A 12,967-nucleotide genomic window follows, 5' to 3' on the forward strand; every position below is an offset into this window, starting at 1 on the left:
CAAAGAAACAGAAAAAAAAATCTATAATAAATGCCATCTCTTTTTACTGTGAAAATGATCTCGTATTATTTTAATCATAAATATATAAAGTTGATTGATTTCCATTGATCAACCTGGTAGATTATTAAAGTTGATCAGACAATATTCGAGTCTGTAATTATATTGTTATGAGAAAATGAACTTTGGTCATAAATAATAATCCAATTTATTCATAATATGGTAAATCAAGTGCGAGCTTGATGAAGGAATAAATGTCCGTTCGTTCCGCAATCTGTAGTAATTATGATGAATAAAAAACACGAACATGAAAAAAAGGGGAAAAGTGGCCATTAGTGTGTGTGAATTAACAAGTAATCAAGATAATTAAGAAGAGAGGTAAAAAAAGAGTGTTGAAAATTCATATAAATACATGTATTAATATATGAATAAGTGAGTGTGTGTGTGATATGAACACGTTATATTTTATAAGGGACTATAAATAACACATGAGTTGATTATAATGGTGATGATAATGATGGTCATCATGTCATCACATTAATAAGCTTTTCATTTGAATAAAATGTTACCTGTTTGTTGATTGGTTTTGAAGCTCCATGTCCAGCGTTAACTTCAATCCGAGCTAATAGAGGAGTTCCCTTTAGATTAAGGGAATGTTGTAATTCCGCAACAAATTTAAGGGTATGAAGAGGAGCAACACGATCATCATGATCTCCGGTGCAAAGTAACATCTTGGGATAAACTTCACTTCCAAGGGGAATATTATGCAAGGGAGAGTATCTAAAAATGGATGATAATAAAAAAAAAGGTAAATTGTATGATCATTAAATAGCAATAAGTTGATGATGGTTGACTGATTGGGTTTTCTTTCAGATTAAACATACTTGATTAAAACTTTGAAATCCTTTTCATCATCAGGATTACCATAATCACTAGTCCAAAATTTACCAATACCAAATTTATGGAAACGAAGTGAATCTAAGACACTGAGAAAAAATATTAATAAATATTTATCATTAATTAGATTTATAACACAATTCAAATCAATTTATGGAAGGTAAATTGTTTACCCAACAACACAAATTGCTGCAGTAAATAGATCAGGTCGTTGGTTAGCACAAGCAGCGACCAATAGTCCACCATTTGATCCTCCTTCGATTACGATTCTGTAAAGAAAAATTCACCATTAGTATTATTGTTGACGAGTTTTCGATCCAATTTAATCAATTACTTTTTCTTGTTGGTGTATTTAGATTCAATCAAATATTCAGCAGCAGAAATAAAATCATCAAATACATTTTGCTTGTTCTCCAAGCTTCCAGCTTTATGCCATTTCTCACCATACTCTCTGTTAAATCAAGAAGATATGAAGATGAAGATGAAGATGATACATGTAAACACACACTCGATATTGAACACTTACGCTCCACCTCGTAGATTAGCAATGGCGAAAATACCCTTGAAGTTTTGTACCCACAATAGACGAGTAGGAGAGTAACTGGGAGAAAGGGTTATATTAAATCCTCCATAGCCATAGAGGAGACATGGACTTTCACCGTCTTGTTTAAAATCCTAAGTAAAAATAATAATTATTGATTTGAACATTAGACTAGTTCGTGGGTGAATATCGAATCGATTTCTAACCTTAGAATGAAGGATAAACATTGGTATTAAAGTTCCATCTTTAGAAGGATAGAAAACTTGTTTCATCTCAATTTGTGAGGCATCGAATCCTTTTACTGGAGTTTCTCTGAATATCTGTCAATATTAATAAAAATGAGAATAATTTACAATAATGGATAATAGAAGTTGAAAAGAAAAAAACTTACAGAAATATCAGAATCTTGTTTGAAATCATATCTGTAAGTTATACCAGGAGAGAGAAAGTTTTGTATTTGGAAAAATATTTGACTTTGAGTTCGTTTTCCAGTTATTTGGACTATAGAGCCGATCGGTATTTTCGGCTTGAATAGTATTTTACCATCTTGAAGAGATCGAAATTGAATCGCATCGATCACATCTTCAGTGTAGATAGTAATTAATTTATCACCGTCCACGCAAATTGCTGTATTGAGAACATTTTTCTCGTGTTCGGGAACAATGTTGATCCAATTTTTCTCGTCCGGTTCATCTAAATTAATCCTGATAATCCTATTGTTTGAAGCATTACGATCAGTTTTAAAATAGACAAGTGGACCATCATTGGCAATGAACTCGTAATCAGCCTCATATTTGTCAATTATCGGCTTTAAGACAAGTTTGCCTTTTAAATCTCCATCCAAATGAGCATAGTAAAAAGTGTTGTTTTTACAAGATTCAGATGAGAATACGAACAAATATTTTCCACAGTCACTGACCACACCGGAACTAAGAAAAAGAGAAAGAGAGAGATGTTAGTTAATCATTAACTCCGCTAAAGTGTCAAATATTACATACACTGTGCTCTCTGGTTGATCAATAAATTCAACCACAAGGACATCCTCATCTTGTGGTGTACCAACTCTATGATAATACATTTTCTGATTAAGACATTTATCATTTTCTGAGCCGTCAAAATTGTCTTGTTTAGGGTAGCGCTAAAATGGAAACAGAAATCGAAGAGAACAATTAGATAAATCAAAATCGTCTTTATAAAATCTGTAATATTATTTACCGAATAAAAGAAACCTTTATTATCGTGAGTCCAGGAGGTGAATGTATACTTGCAGAAAAGTAACGTTTCATCAGAATCGAGTCCAGTGGCAACGTTTCGAACTTTAATTCGTCTCCAGTCCGATCCAGAATCGGCAAGACTGTAGGCAACCCAATCGCCATTTTCCGAGAAATTAAGACTATCAACGGAAACTAAACCATCTTTGTCCATCATATTAGGATCAAGGAAAACTTTAGGCTCAGCATCCAATGAATCTTGAATATAGATGACATATTGATTTTGAAGGCCATCGTTTTTACGGAAAAAATATTTAGATCCATGTTTAGATGGGCAACGATACCTTGGGTAGTCCAATAAAAGCTTCAACCTAAAATATAGGATAAAATGGTTGACACAATAAAGAAAATATTAGGAAAAAAAAACAACAACAACAGGTCAGTTATATGATTTAATTGTCATTCGGTCTGGTGACTAACTTTTCACTGATTTTATCCTTGATATCACATTGATTGATGTAAGCGGAGGTCACTTTATTTTGCTCATGGACAAAGTTCTTGGTCTCCTCAGAATCGGGTTCCTCTAAGTATCTGTACGGATCTTTAACCTTAGCAACAGAAAATGTTTACATTATGTAATTAGTTTAATGAGAAGATTATTAAACTTACCATGACTCCATGAAGATTTTCAATGATAGAATCATCTCGACGAGGTTTGGGATACTTAAATTCCATTTTATTTACCACTGACAATGAACGAATCAATTGATTAGATGGAATTGAGAATAAAATTACTTGTGATCTCTTGAAGAATGAAAAAAGGAAAAGAAAAACAATTATTCAAATGAGAATATATTCTAAACCAAACATCCAAAATTTTGGTTAATCAAAACGATTAAATTTCTTGCATCAATAATTAAAGGACAAATGAAGGGTAAAAAGTTGACACTGAACAATTAAAATTAATTTAAAGGAAAAAGGGAAACAAATCAAATTACTAAATTGGAGCCATAAGAATAAATAGAAAACCAGATGAAGAGACAAAAGGAAAACAAACCAAAGACTTTAAGAGAAGAAGAACAAAAAGAAATTCAATTGTAATTCCAATTGATTAGAATTAGAATTAGAAACCACAATCGACTCACCTTAATTGACGATTAAACAATTAATTCTAATTAAAATCTATAATCAAGTTAACACAAAGAAATGAAAACATTAAATGAGAGAAAGAAAAATCTAACATGTGATTGGAAAAGAAAGAAAAAATTATTACATAGAAAGAGAATCGATTAGTCTTAACATTTGTCTTTCTTTTTGTTCTATTCTTTTCTAACAAAAATGGAGAAAATATTTAATTCATTTACCTGAGTAACTAAGCGAGTTAATTGTTGTGATAAAAGTGATAACATAATAATAAGTGAACAATCAACTAATTTAGTAACTAATTTAATGTTTGTGTCTTCACATGATCGACAATTTTGTTTATACAATTACCAAGGGAAAAGTGATTATGATAATTTGTAAGGGAAAAACAAAAAGGAAAACAGTTTTTACTCAATTACTTTTAATTGTCTCTTAATTCACTTATTACAGGGTAGACATTGATTGTTTAATTACTGGAATGTGTTAGTTAATCACTTGACTATGTGATTTGTTTAATAGACTGTTAAGGAAACAGGTTAATGGTTACAACTTGGCAATTAACTGTTGTTTTAATTGCTGCTGGTTAATCAGGTAAGTGAATTGTTTTATTTATTATTTGTCTTAATCACTTTCAACTGTATCGTCTATACAGAAGCCAAAATCATCGGAATCAGAATCAGAATTTTCATCAATTGGTTGATTTACTTGACTACTGGTTGATGGCATCATTGATTCAGTTGATAGTAAATCATTTGGTGTTAATTTTAATTTCTTTTGGCCTTTGGTGATCACAGTGGTTTCGGTGGTCATTGGTTTGGACACAATTTGATGGGGAAGGGCGAAAGTACTTGACCGATGGGGCGAAGCTGTTAAATATAATATACGATTAATTTCCTTTCCGATGATTAGATTAACATGATCAATATGTGTTGAGAATTTGGTAATTATCGCCAATAATTGATCTACATTGGAAGCTGAACTTTTAATTGTATCCAAATTGTTACGAAGATGCTCAATTCCAGCCTTTAAATTCAACGCTATGGCCAATAGTTCATCTTGATTGTTGGCTGAATAAGATGATGATTGGGAAGATGATATAGTTATTTGATTACTTGGTCCAGGAATAGGTTGTGATGATTGTTGTGGTAAATTTTCACCAGAAACCAATGAGTATTTATCAGAATCACATGGTGGATCCATTGGAGATTAAAACGAAATCAACTGATTAGTAAAAAATCTGGAAACCAAAAGAAATTACAATTAAATTAACGAGAAACAATTAACAATCAGAGGATATTGAGGGTAAATTACATTTGAATTTATCTTAATTAATCCTTTTAATATCCAGTGATTGTAAATTTAATTGTAATTTCTTAAATCATTTGTCTTGCAAAAGGATTGTTTAATTTTCCAAAAAGATTGTTAATTGTTAACTTAATCAATTTTGTTCGTCATTATCAACTTATTGATCAAGTTTAACATTAATTTTCGTTAGTTTGATTGATTTGTTACATTTAACGATACAGAGAAATAGTTTAATTACAACATAACTGATTAATCAATATTTTTAGTTAACAAAGTCAACATTTAATTGTTGAGTCGTGTCGATAAACTTTTAACAAAATAAATTATTTACTCATTTAAATCATCAGAATAAATGTTTATACTGAATTTGTCCTTCGGAAACTGAGTAATTATGTCGCTTCATTAATTTCGTCTTAGCTTTAGCAATTAAATCAGTAAATTCCTCTTTTAATTCATACTCTTTTTTCAGTTTCTTAATCATCTTCTTGAAATCTTTCAGATCAACGGTTTCTTTTTCTTTGATTTGCCGTTTCAACTGCTTAAACCAACTAATTTGATTATCGGGATCATTTTTCAATTCGTTAATCATTCCTTCAATTGTATTTAGATCTTGTTCTATCTTTTCATCAAGGGTTGACTCTACTTCCTCATCCGGTTTGCTCTTTTTCCTTTGACCATTTTCATTTGCATTTCCATTGGAATCGCCATTTACTTGACCATTGGATTGGTCATTTTCCTCTGTCTCCGAATGATTTCGTTTCTTTTTTTTCTTCAACTTTTTCTTTGACTTATCACCTTCATTTTCCACCATTTCTTCATCCAACTTGGGTTCAGGTTCTGTAATTGAATTAGTTTTCTCAGTTTGTTCAGTTTCCATTTTGTCTTTTTCATCACCATTCGTTTCCTGTGTCTCTTGATTCTCCTCCTTATTAACTTGTTTCATCTTTTTCTTGGATTTCTTTACATTGTCACCAATTCCATTATTTTGTCCAGAACTTTCTGTACCTTGAGTCTCATTTGGCTCTTCACTTTTCTCTTCTTTATCAGCCGAAATTCCAGATTCAGTTTCTTCTTCATTTTTCTTCATTTTCTTCTTTTTCTCTTTTTTATTACTCTTTGAATCTTCTTTTACTCCATCATTAGGTGAAGTTGTTTCTTTCGGCTGAGCTTGAGCTTTATTTTCCACCGGTTTTGTCTCTCCACCAGCGACTGCTTTATTAGCTGAATCACAGATACTCCATAATTGACCAATTAAATCAGGTGAGTTGATTTGTAAACAGCTATTGGCAAAATTTTCAAATTTACTCTGCTTCCGAGGTATGTTGGGATATTCAAGTAGCCTATTTAAAGCCATCTCAGCTCTTCCTGAGAGTTTCATCGTTTTCAGAGTTTCTTTGATCTTGTTTAGCCAAACGTCTTGTTTAAGTTTTCCTTTATCATTATTACCATATACTCTTTGAGACTCAGGGCCATACTTGGAATCCTCTGAGATACATTGATTATGACTCTGGTAAGAATTATCAGTAAATTCTTTATTACAATCACAGCAAGAGATTACCGGAGCTCGACACCGATTTAAATGTAATGAGACTGAATTTTTTTTCAACGATTCATTACAAGAACCACAAACAAAAACAACCATCTTGGAGAACAATAGAATTCACTGAGGTAGAAAGAATTTAAGTTATCAGAAAATATTATTGACAAAAAATCCAAATTGTAAGAAAAAAACGTGTTCAAATTGAACAAAAAAGTATCAACAATTTAATTGAATTTATCTTCAATTAGGAAAACATTTTTTTCCAGACATTTAAAAACACGTGCGAGTTTCAACGCCATCTATCAGGTGAAGTTCGAACTGTAGTTCGATGTATCGATATTTTCATCTTGATGAAAACTTTTTTAGTTCATCAAATTGTAGTGGAATTGATTGAATTAGTTTTTTTTACTCATTACAATAAATGAATAGTTGAGTAATTATTGATCGGTATAAATTTAGTTAGTTGAGTTAATCTGTTGTTGTTGGTGTTAAAAGTGTTAGGAGTCTGAATGTTAACCAAACAAATGTTATTAGTTAAAGGGTGAAGGTTAATTGTTGTAGTCAAGATTAAAACTGGATTAATGGTGATTTATGTATCTAGAATTAAATTTTTTGGTTGTTGGAAATTTGGAGGGAAATTTTGGCCAGTTTGGATCATTTTGTAGAACTGGTCTAAACTGAATTAAATTGAAAATGGGTTCATCGTCATTACCATTGATGGGAACTGATTGAGTAGTGGTAGTAATTATAATTGGAGCTTTAGATGTTGTAGTTGATGTTAATTTGATTGTTGTTGGTGGATCAAAAGGCTTAAATGTAGGTTGAGCCTGAAAGAAATTAAATGTATAAAAAAAATGTTACTTTTTGAGCCGAAAAAATATCTCCAAATGATCAATGTTAATGGTCAATACCTGAGTTGGTTTATTGTTTATGATGTCAAAATAATCCTCTTCCCATGGTAAAGGTGAATAAGTTGTTCCTAAAGTTGATGTTGGTGTTGGTGTTGTTGTAGATGAAATAATTGTTGATGGTTTGTTAGTAGTAGAACTGGTAACTTTGATCATCTCAGGAGTTTTCCATGTTGATGAGCTTGTAATCGTATTGGTCGTTGATAATTTAGTCGTTGTTATTGGATGAGTTGAACCTTCAGTTATAATATATGGTGTCCTCCAGGTCGATGGTCCTGTAATCAGAGTGAGTGTTGAATTTGATTTAACTGTTGTAAATAATTGCCAAGAATCGTCTTCCCAGGGAAGTAAACTTACAGTTGATGAAATCGGAGTTGACGTTATTGTTGTTGATTGGGAAGATGGTGATGGTGATAAAGAAGATGAAGTTGATGAAGTTAATAATTCAGATGAAGTTGAAGATTTGGTTGTTTCTGGTTGTCTTTCTGTTACATAACCAATTTCTGGATCATCTTCCCATGGGAGTAAAGATGGAGATCTAAGTGCTGGACTAATTAATTTACCTCCAGAATCTTTATTATCACCATTGATTGGAAAACGGTCACTGTTAATTGCTTCCTTAAATGGATCATATCTTGAGCCAATATGATAATCTCCTTGTCGAGGTGAAATTAATTGCTTTGAGGTTGGTAAAGCTTGAGAAATATTGAACACAATACTCAAGAGAAAAACAATTAAACAATTTTCCATCACTGAAATATGTTTACCTATCGATCAAAATTAAGTGATTAATGGTTATATTGTTTGGGTAGGAATAAAATAAATTATGAATAAAATACCAAGTTGGCAAAAATTATGGTTGAATCTACAATCCTTTGATCACTTATGGTAGCTCTCTCTCTCTATTGGTAAAAATGGAGGTGGACAGATAGAAAATCACATCAAACTGAGAGACAATTAACTGTCATAACTTTGATTGTTAATTTTTAAGTGACTGAGAAAAACAAAACAATCAAACAATTGGAATTTGAATATCATCAGAAATTGGTGGTAGACAATCATTTCCACCAACTTATATCATGTAAAGGTATCAATGGGCGATACATGACAAAGAGAAAAGGTAACCATGGACTGTCCATCATTTGTCAGTAAAATATTCAAGATATTGTCAAACAATTAGAATACAACTGAAAAAGTGTAACAATAATTGTTTCAAATAAGAAACAATAACATACAATTAATAGTAAACAAAGGGCTAAAAGGGACCTAAAAACGGGAAAACCTTCAAAGTAGAGAAAAACAAACAGCAATTGGATTCCGCTTACAGATGGAAGAAAAACTCAACTGATAATAATCCTAATTAACAATTAAAAAAGAATCAAAATACCAAAAATTAGTAAATTACTGAAGAAAAATAAACAAAATTAAACAAAAAAAAAGATACAGTTACCAGAGATTGACCATGAAAGTTGACTGGTCATTGAAACGTTGATCACGAGATGAATTTTCTAGATGATTCACGGAACTAAATGTTTATCAATTTTCACTTATAATTGATGATTTAACTGACAGAGAATTAATTAGATATTAATTGTTATATAAATCGAGTTATATAATCAACGATTTAAACTCAGAAGAGAAAAAAAATCATTCGAATATCAAATGGAACAAATTCTCTCACCAGATGTCAGCACATTTGTTTTTCTTTTTTCAATTTTCTTTTTTTTCTCTGGAAAAATCTCGTGTCTTTATTTACAATTTATTCTTGAGTTTAAATTAATAGTTAATTAGTTGTCAGAGAATTTCAGTTGGTAAAAGTTTGTCATTCTAATTCCAATTAGTGTAATGGATCCGAAAGAATTGGAAAATGTAAGTAGTTTCTATACAATTTGGTTCAATAATTTTCTTCATGTGGTTTGTTTTGAATTTTTTTCTTCTCTTTGTTTTCTTTCATTATTTAATCAACTCTTTTCATCCATTTTGTGTATCGGTTGATTGTTTTAAATTTGCACTTTTTTCAATTCTAATTGATTCTCATTGTGTTAGACTCATTTGTTACCCTTTCTTATTTCTCCTGATTGATAACCTCCCTCTCTCTGTTTTTTTCTTGTTTCTATTTTGTTTTCTATTGTTTTAAATGCAAAAACAATCTAATCAATTTTTTCTCTCTCTCTCCATTGTTTACTTTTCTTTCTCTCTCTTTTAAATATATTTCTCTTTGTTTGTTCACAGGTTGAATTGGATTACATTGAAGTGAAAAGTATTCTTGACAATCATGTAACCAGAGAATCAACGAGAAAATTGTTAATTAATGAGCTTTCAAGATTGGAAAATTTAAAGAAATCATTGGCATCTAAAGAAGTTAAAAAAATCTCTGTTCCAACACTATCAGAGACTGAATTAACTTCGGTGACAAATTTTGCTTGGGATCAAAGTGACAAATTTATAAAGATTTATCTCTCCCTGGACACCATAAAGGAACCATTTGAAGATGAACAGATTAAGTTAACATTTGCCGATGAAAATTCTGTTAAAGTAATTTTTGGTCGCTATAAATTCACCCTGACCAAACTATCAGATAAATTAAACACCCAAGAAAGTTACTTCAAACGAACCAAATCAAAGATCATATTATACTTGAAGAAAAAGAAAGAAGGAAATTGGTCCAACATCCAATACAGTAAACCAGTGACAGTAGTCGACGAAAAGGAAAGACCTGATGATAATGCTGACCCATCGGCGACACTTATGAGCTTGATGAAGAAAATGTACCAAGAAGGTGATGACGAGATGAAAAGGACAATCGCCAAATCTTGGTATGAGGCCCAGCAAAAGAAAGAGAGTGATATTGACCTTCCCTAGTGGACACAAAGGGTAGGGACATTGTTACCCTTTTCCATTTCCATTTTGCCAAATTTTCTCAATCCCTTCAATCTACATTCTACTTCCTAATCCTACTGTCGTTTAATGAGCCCTTCAAACCATTTTCCATCTTTAATTGTAACTGATTGATCAATTGATTATTTGTAATTTTCTCGAAAGAAAATCTTTTGGTTTAAATTGTTTCAATCTGATTACATTTAAATAACAAATTTCTTTCTTTTTTCAAAACATCCAACTAATCAATCATTTAATCTGTAATTCTCACCTTTCTAATGATAATCTTAATTTGCTTATTGTTTACACTTTAATTACTGATTACTCGTTGATAATCAAAGCGAGAAAACGTCAATTGAGACAAATAAGTTTTTCGTTGAAACGAAAGTTTCACTAGAGAAAAACAAATTACAATTCTTATTGAATTTCATTCACAAAAATTGCTTCTAATTTGTCGATTACGAAACAAACAATTTAGTGCAACTTTTAAATGAGAATTTAACTCCAATCAAAATCTATTCTAAAGTGAATTAATTCTCACAATCAAATGAAAACAACTTCTTCGCAAGATTAGTTTGATTTACCTTCTCATCATTGAGATACACAAGGGTAAAGATTTAAAGTGAATACGATTAACTAAATTGAATTGTTTTTCTTTACCATTGGAAAAAAAATGAGAAACTAACAATTTAATAATCATTGGAGTGATTTAGTAAATTAAATTTGTTCAAGTGAATAAAGAAGACAAAAAGATGAGGATAAACAACAACAACAACAACAACAAAATCAAGTGAGATATTAATTGTCTCTCCATGAGTGATAAATAACAATGATAAAAATTTACTGGACAATGAGAAAAGTGTTATGATTAACCAAGCGATTTATTTTCATCCAAAGTAATCTCATTTATCGTGGTTTTTAAACAACAACAATTAAGGATAGTTAAAGACAAAACATCAACAATATCATTAATGTTAAGGATGCGAAGAGATGAAAAATCAACCAACAATGAAAAACACTCACAGGGCCTGAGAAGATGATCATGAAATAATGAATAATTTGCTATACAAAAAAAAAGATAACCAGGTAAATCCATCAAGAGAGAGAGAGAGAGAGAGAGAGAGATTGGAATAAATCATTTCCACATAATCATCTCAGGAAACTCGTTATTTTATTGTTGCCAAAAAGAAAACAATAAAATTACCTGAATTCAACTACCTGGGTTCTTTTCATCATCAGAATAATCATCATTTACCAGCAAGTGAATGATTTAAATGATGATGATGATGATGAAAAAGAGGTAATTCTTTTGTTGAATTTTCACCGTTGGAATCAAATTGATGATTAAATATCAAAATGATAAGCAAAAGGTATAAGAGAAACAAAGAAAATTGATGAAAGAAAATTTGAATTAGATGAACCTTTTTGCTCTTCATCATCTTCCTATTTTTTTTTCTATTTCACCATCACCGAAGAACAACTTCTCTTTCAATTCTTCTTTCCTCATCTTCTTCTTTTACACCGAGTGGGTGTTTTCATCATGAATATACATCAACAACCTCATCTCACCAACAGACAATTGAGTAAGAATCAGAAATTCTGGCAATCAATGTTGATTATCAGGTAGAAGGTGAGATAATATGAGTATCTATTTGTGTGAAAATTTGATGCATTACTGGTTATCGGTTTTGAAAGAACATGTAAAATGAGCATCTTCATCCGCATCTTCCGAAAGGTCATCTTGACTTTTCCAATTCTCTTTCACATCTTCTCAGGTCAACAAAGCAACAACAATGATAACGATTCCTTTTTGGGTCTATTTATTTACCTTTTTTTTTTCCTTACTTTAAAGAATTAATATATTTTCAATGTTATCACCTTATTCAATCATATGAATCACATTGAAACATAATATTGTAATCATGAAAGAAGATAACAATAACAATAACATCTTATTTATCTTCCATTATCTTTTTCATTCTAATTCTCATCCTATTCTTATTTTGATATTTTCTTGAGTAAAAAAGAAAACATCATTTTTGAAGATGAAGAAGAAAAAAATTCTGAAGAAAAGAAATTTTTTCCTCCATGAGAAAGATAAAAGTATATCAATAGGTAATCATGTTTTCTATTAGATTCTGATGATGAACATGATGATAACAAAGAGACTCTCTCTCTCTCTCTAACCTTGACATGATGTAACGTTATCATTAAAGCGATGATGATGATTAACGATAATCATGTTGCTATTTACTAGGTTAACATTTAACTCTGTGATGGGATTGGGATTAAGGTTGATTTGTTTGGGTAACAATTAAATTGCCAATGTTTAAATGAAGGATAACAAACAACAATTATTAACAATGGATTTGTGTTCATTCAGATGATACCTTGATTATCACAATTAACTTTGAATAGTTGAACATTGACAAACTATTTGACATTATAAATGATACAATGATGGATAACAAATTAAATTGTCAAAAAATATTAACAGTAATCATCAAGACTATTACAACAATATAATAAACAGTTGACTATAATTTAA

General features: G+C 30.7%; 5 protein-coding genes across 8 annotated transcripts; 1 reads left to right on the plus strand and 4 right to left on the minus strand.

The window, feature by feature from the left end:
- Positions 1–22: 22 nt before the first annotated feature.
- LOC128390411 (prolyl endopeptidase-like) lies at positions 23–4,168 on the minus strand. 2 transcript variants are annotated; one of them, XM_053350122.1, is made up of 13 exons: positions 4,011–4,168; positions 3,316–3,450; positions 3,127–3,254; positions 2,651–3,017; positions 2,434–2,573; positions 1,827–2,364; positions 1,642–1,755; positions 1,421–1,569; positions 1,229–1,345; positions 1,068–1,163; positions 882–983; positions 567–777; positions 23–271 (listed from the first exon to the last, which is right to left on the minus strand). In XM_053350122.1, exons 1-13 carry the CDS (start codon positions 4,053–4,055, stop codon positions 206–208), a joined length of 2,208 nt encoding a protein of 735 aa, XP_053206097.1. In that variant the 5' UTR covers positions 4,056–4,168; the 3' UTR covers positions 23–205. The 2 variants fall into 2 exon arrangements, with proteins under 2 accessions (XP_053206097.1, XP_053206099.1); XM_053350124.1 differs by lacking the exon at positions 4,011–4,168 and adding an exon at positions 3,792–3,947.
- A 108-nt stretch (positions 4,169–4,276) lies between these two features.
- LOC128390415 (uncharacterized) lies at positions 4,277–5,001 on the minus strand. The gene has a single exon (XM_053350128.1). It carries the CDS (start codon positions 4,987–4,989, stop codon positions 4,411–4,413), a length of 579 nt encoding a protein of 192 aa, XP_053206103.1. The 5' UTR covers positions 4,990–5,001; the 3' UTR covers positions 4,277–4,410.
- Positions 5,002–5,170: 169 nt separating this feature from the next.
- On the minus strand, positions 5,171–6,883 carry LOC128390413 (cell growth-regulating nucleolar protein-like). The gene has a single exon (XM_053350126.1). The coding sequence runs from the start codon at positions 6,734–6,736 to the stop codon at positions 5,438–5,440; it is 1,299 nt and encodes a 432-aa protein (XP_053206101.1). The 5' UTR covers positions 6,737–6,883; the 3' UTR covers positions 5,171–5,437.
- On the minus strand, positions 6,836–9,158 carry LOC128390416 (uncharacterized). 3 transcript variants are annotated; one of them, XM_053350131.1, is made up of 3 exons: positions 7,900–9,142; positions 7,546–7,817; positions 6,836–7,461 (listed from the first exon to the last, which is right to left on the minus strand). In XM_053350131.1, exons 2-3 carry the CDS (start codon positions 7,696–7,698, stop codon positions 7,213–7,215), a joined length of 402 nt encoding a protein of 133 aa, XP_053206106.1. In that variant the 5' UTR covers positions 7,699–7,817; positions 7,900–9,142; the 3' UTR covers positions 6,836–7,212. The 3 variants fall into 3 exon arrangements, with proteins under 3 accessions (XP_053206106.1, XP_053206104.1, XP_053206105.1); XM_053350129.1 differs by lacking the exon at positions 6,836–7,461 and having other exon boundaries at positions 7,552–7,817; positions 7,900–8,309; positions 8,993–9,158; XM_053350130.1 differs by lacking the exon at positions 6,836–7,461 and having other exon boundaries at positions 7,552–7,817; positions 7,900–8,898; positions 8,993–9,155.
- Positions 9,159–9,252: 94 nt separating this feature from the next.
- Positions 9,253–10,653, plus strand: LOC128390414 (calcyclin-binding protein-like). Its single transcript, XM_053350127.1, has 2 exons — positions 9,253–9,411; positions 9,775–10,653. Exons 1-2 carry the CDS (start codon positions 9,388–9,390, stop codon positions 10,402–10,404), a joined length of 654 nt encoding a protein of 217 aa, XP_053206102.1. The 5' UTR covers positions 9,253–9,387; the 3' UTR covers positions 10,405–10,653.
- The last annotated feature ends 2,314 nt before the right edge of the window (positions 10,654–12,967 follow it).

The sequence above is a fragment of the Panonychus citri genome, unplaced genomic scaffold (assembly GCF_014898815.1).
Source record: "Panonychus citri isolate SS breed McGregor unplaced genomic scaffold, ASM1489881v1 Contig00119, whole genome shotgun sequence".
Lineage (NCBI taxonomy): Eukaryota > Metazoa > Arthropoda > Arachnida > Trombidiformes > Tetranychidae > Panonychus > Panonychus citri.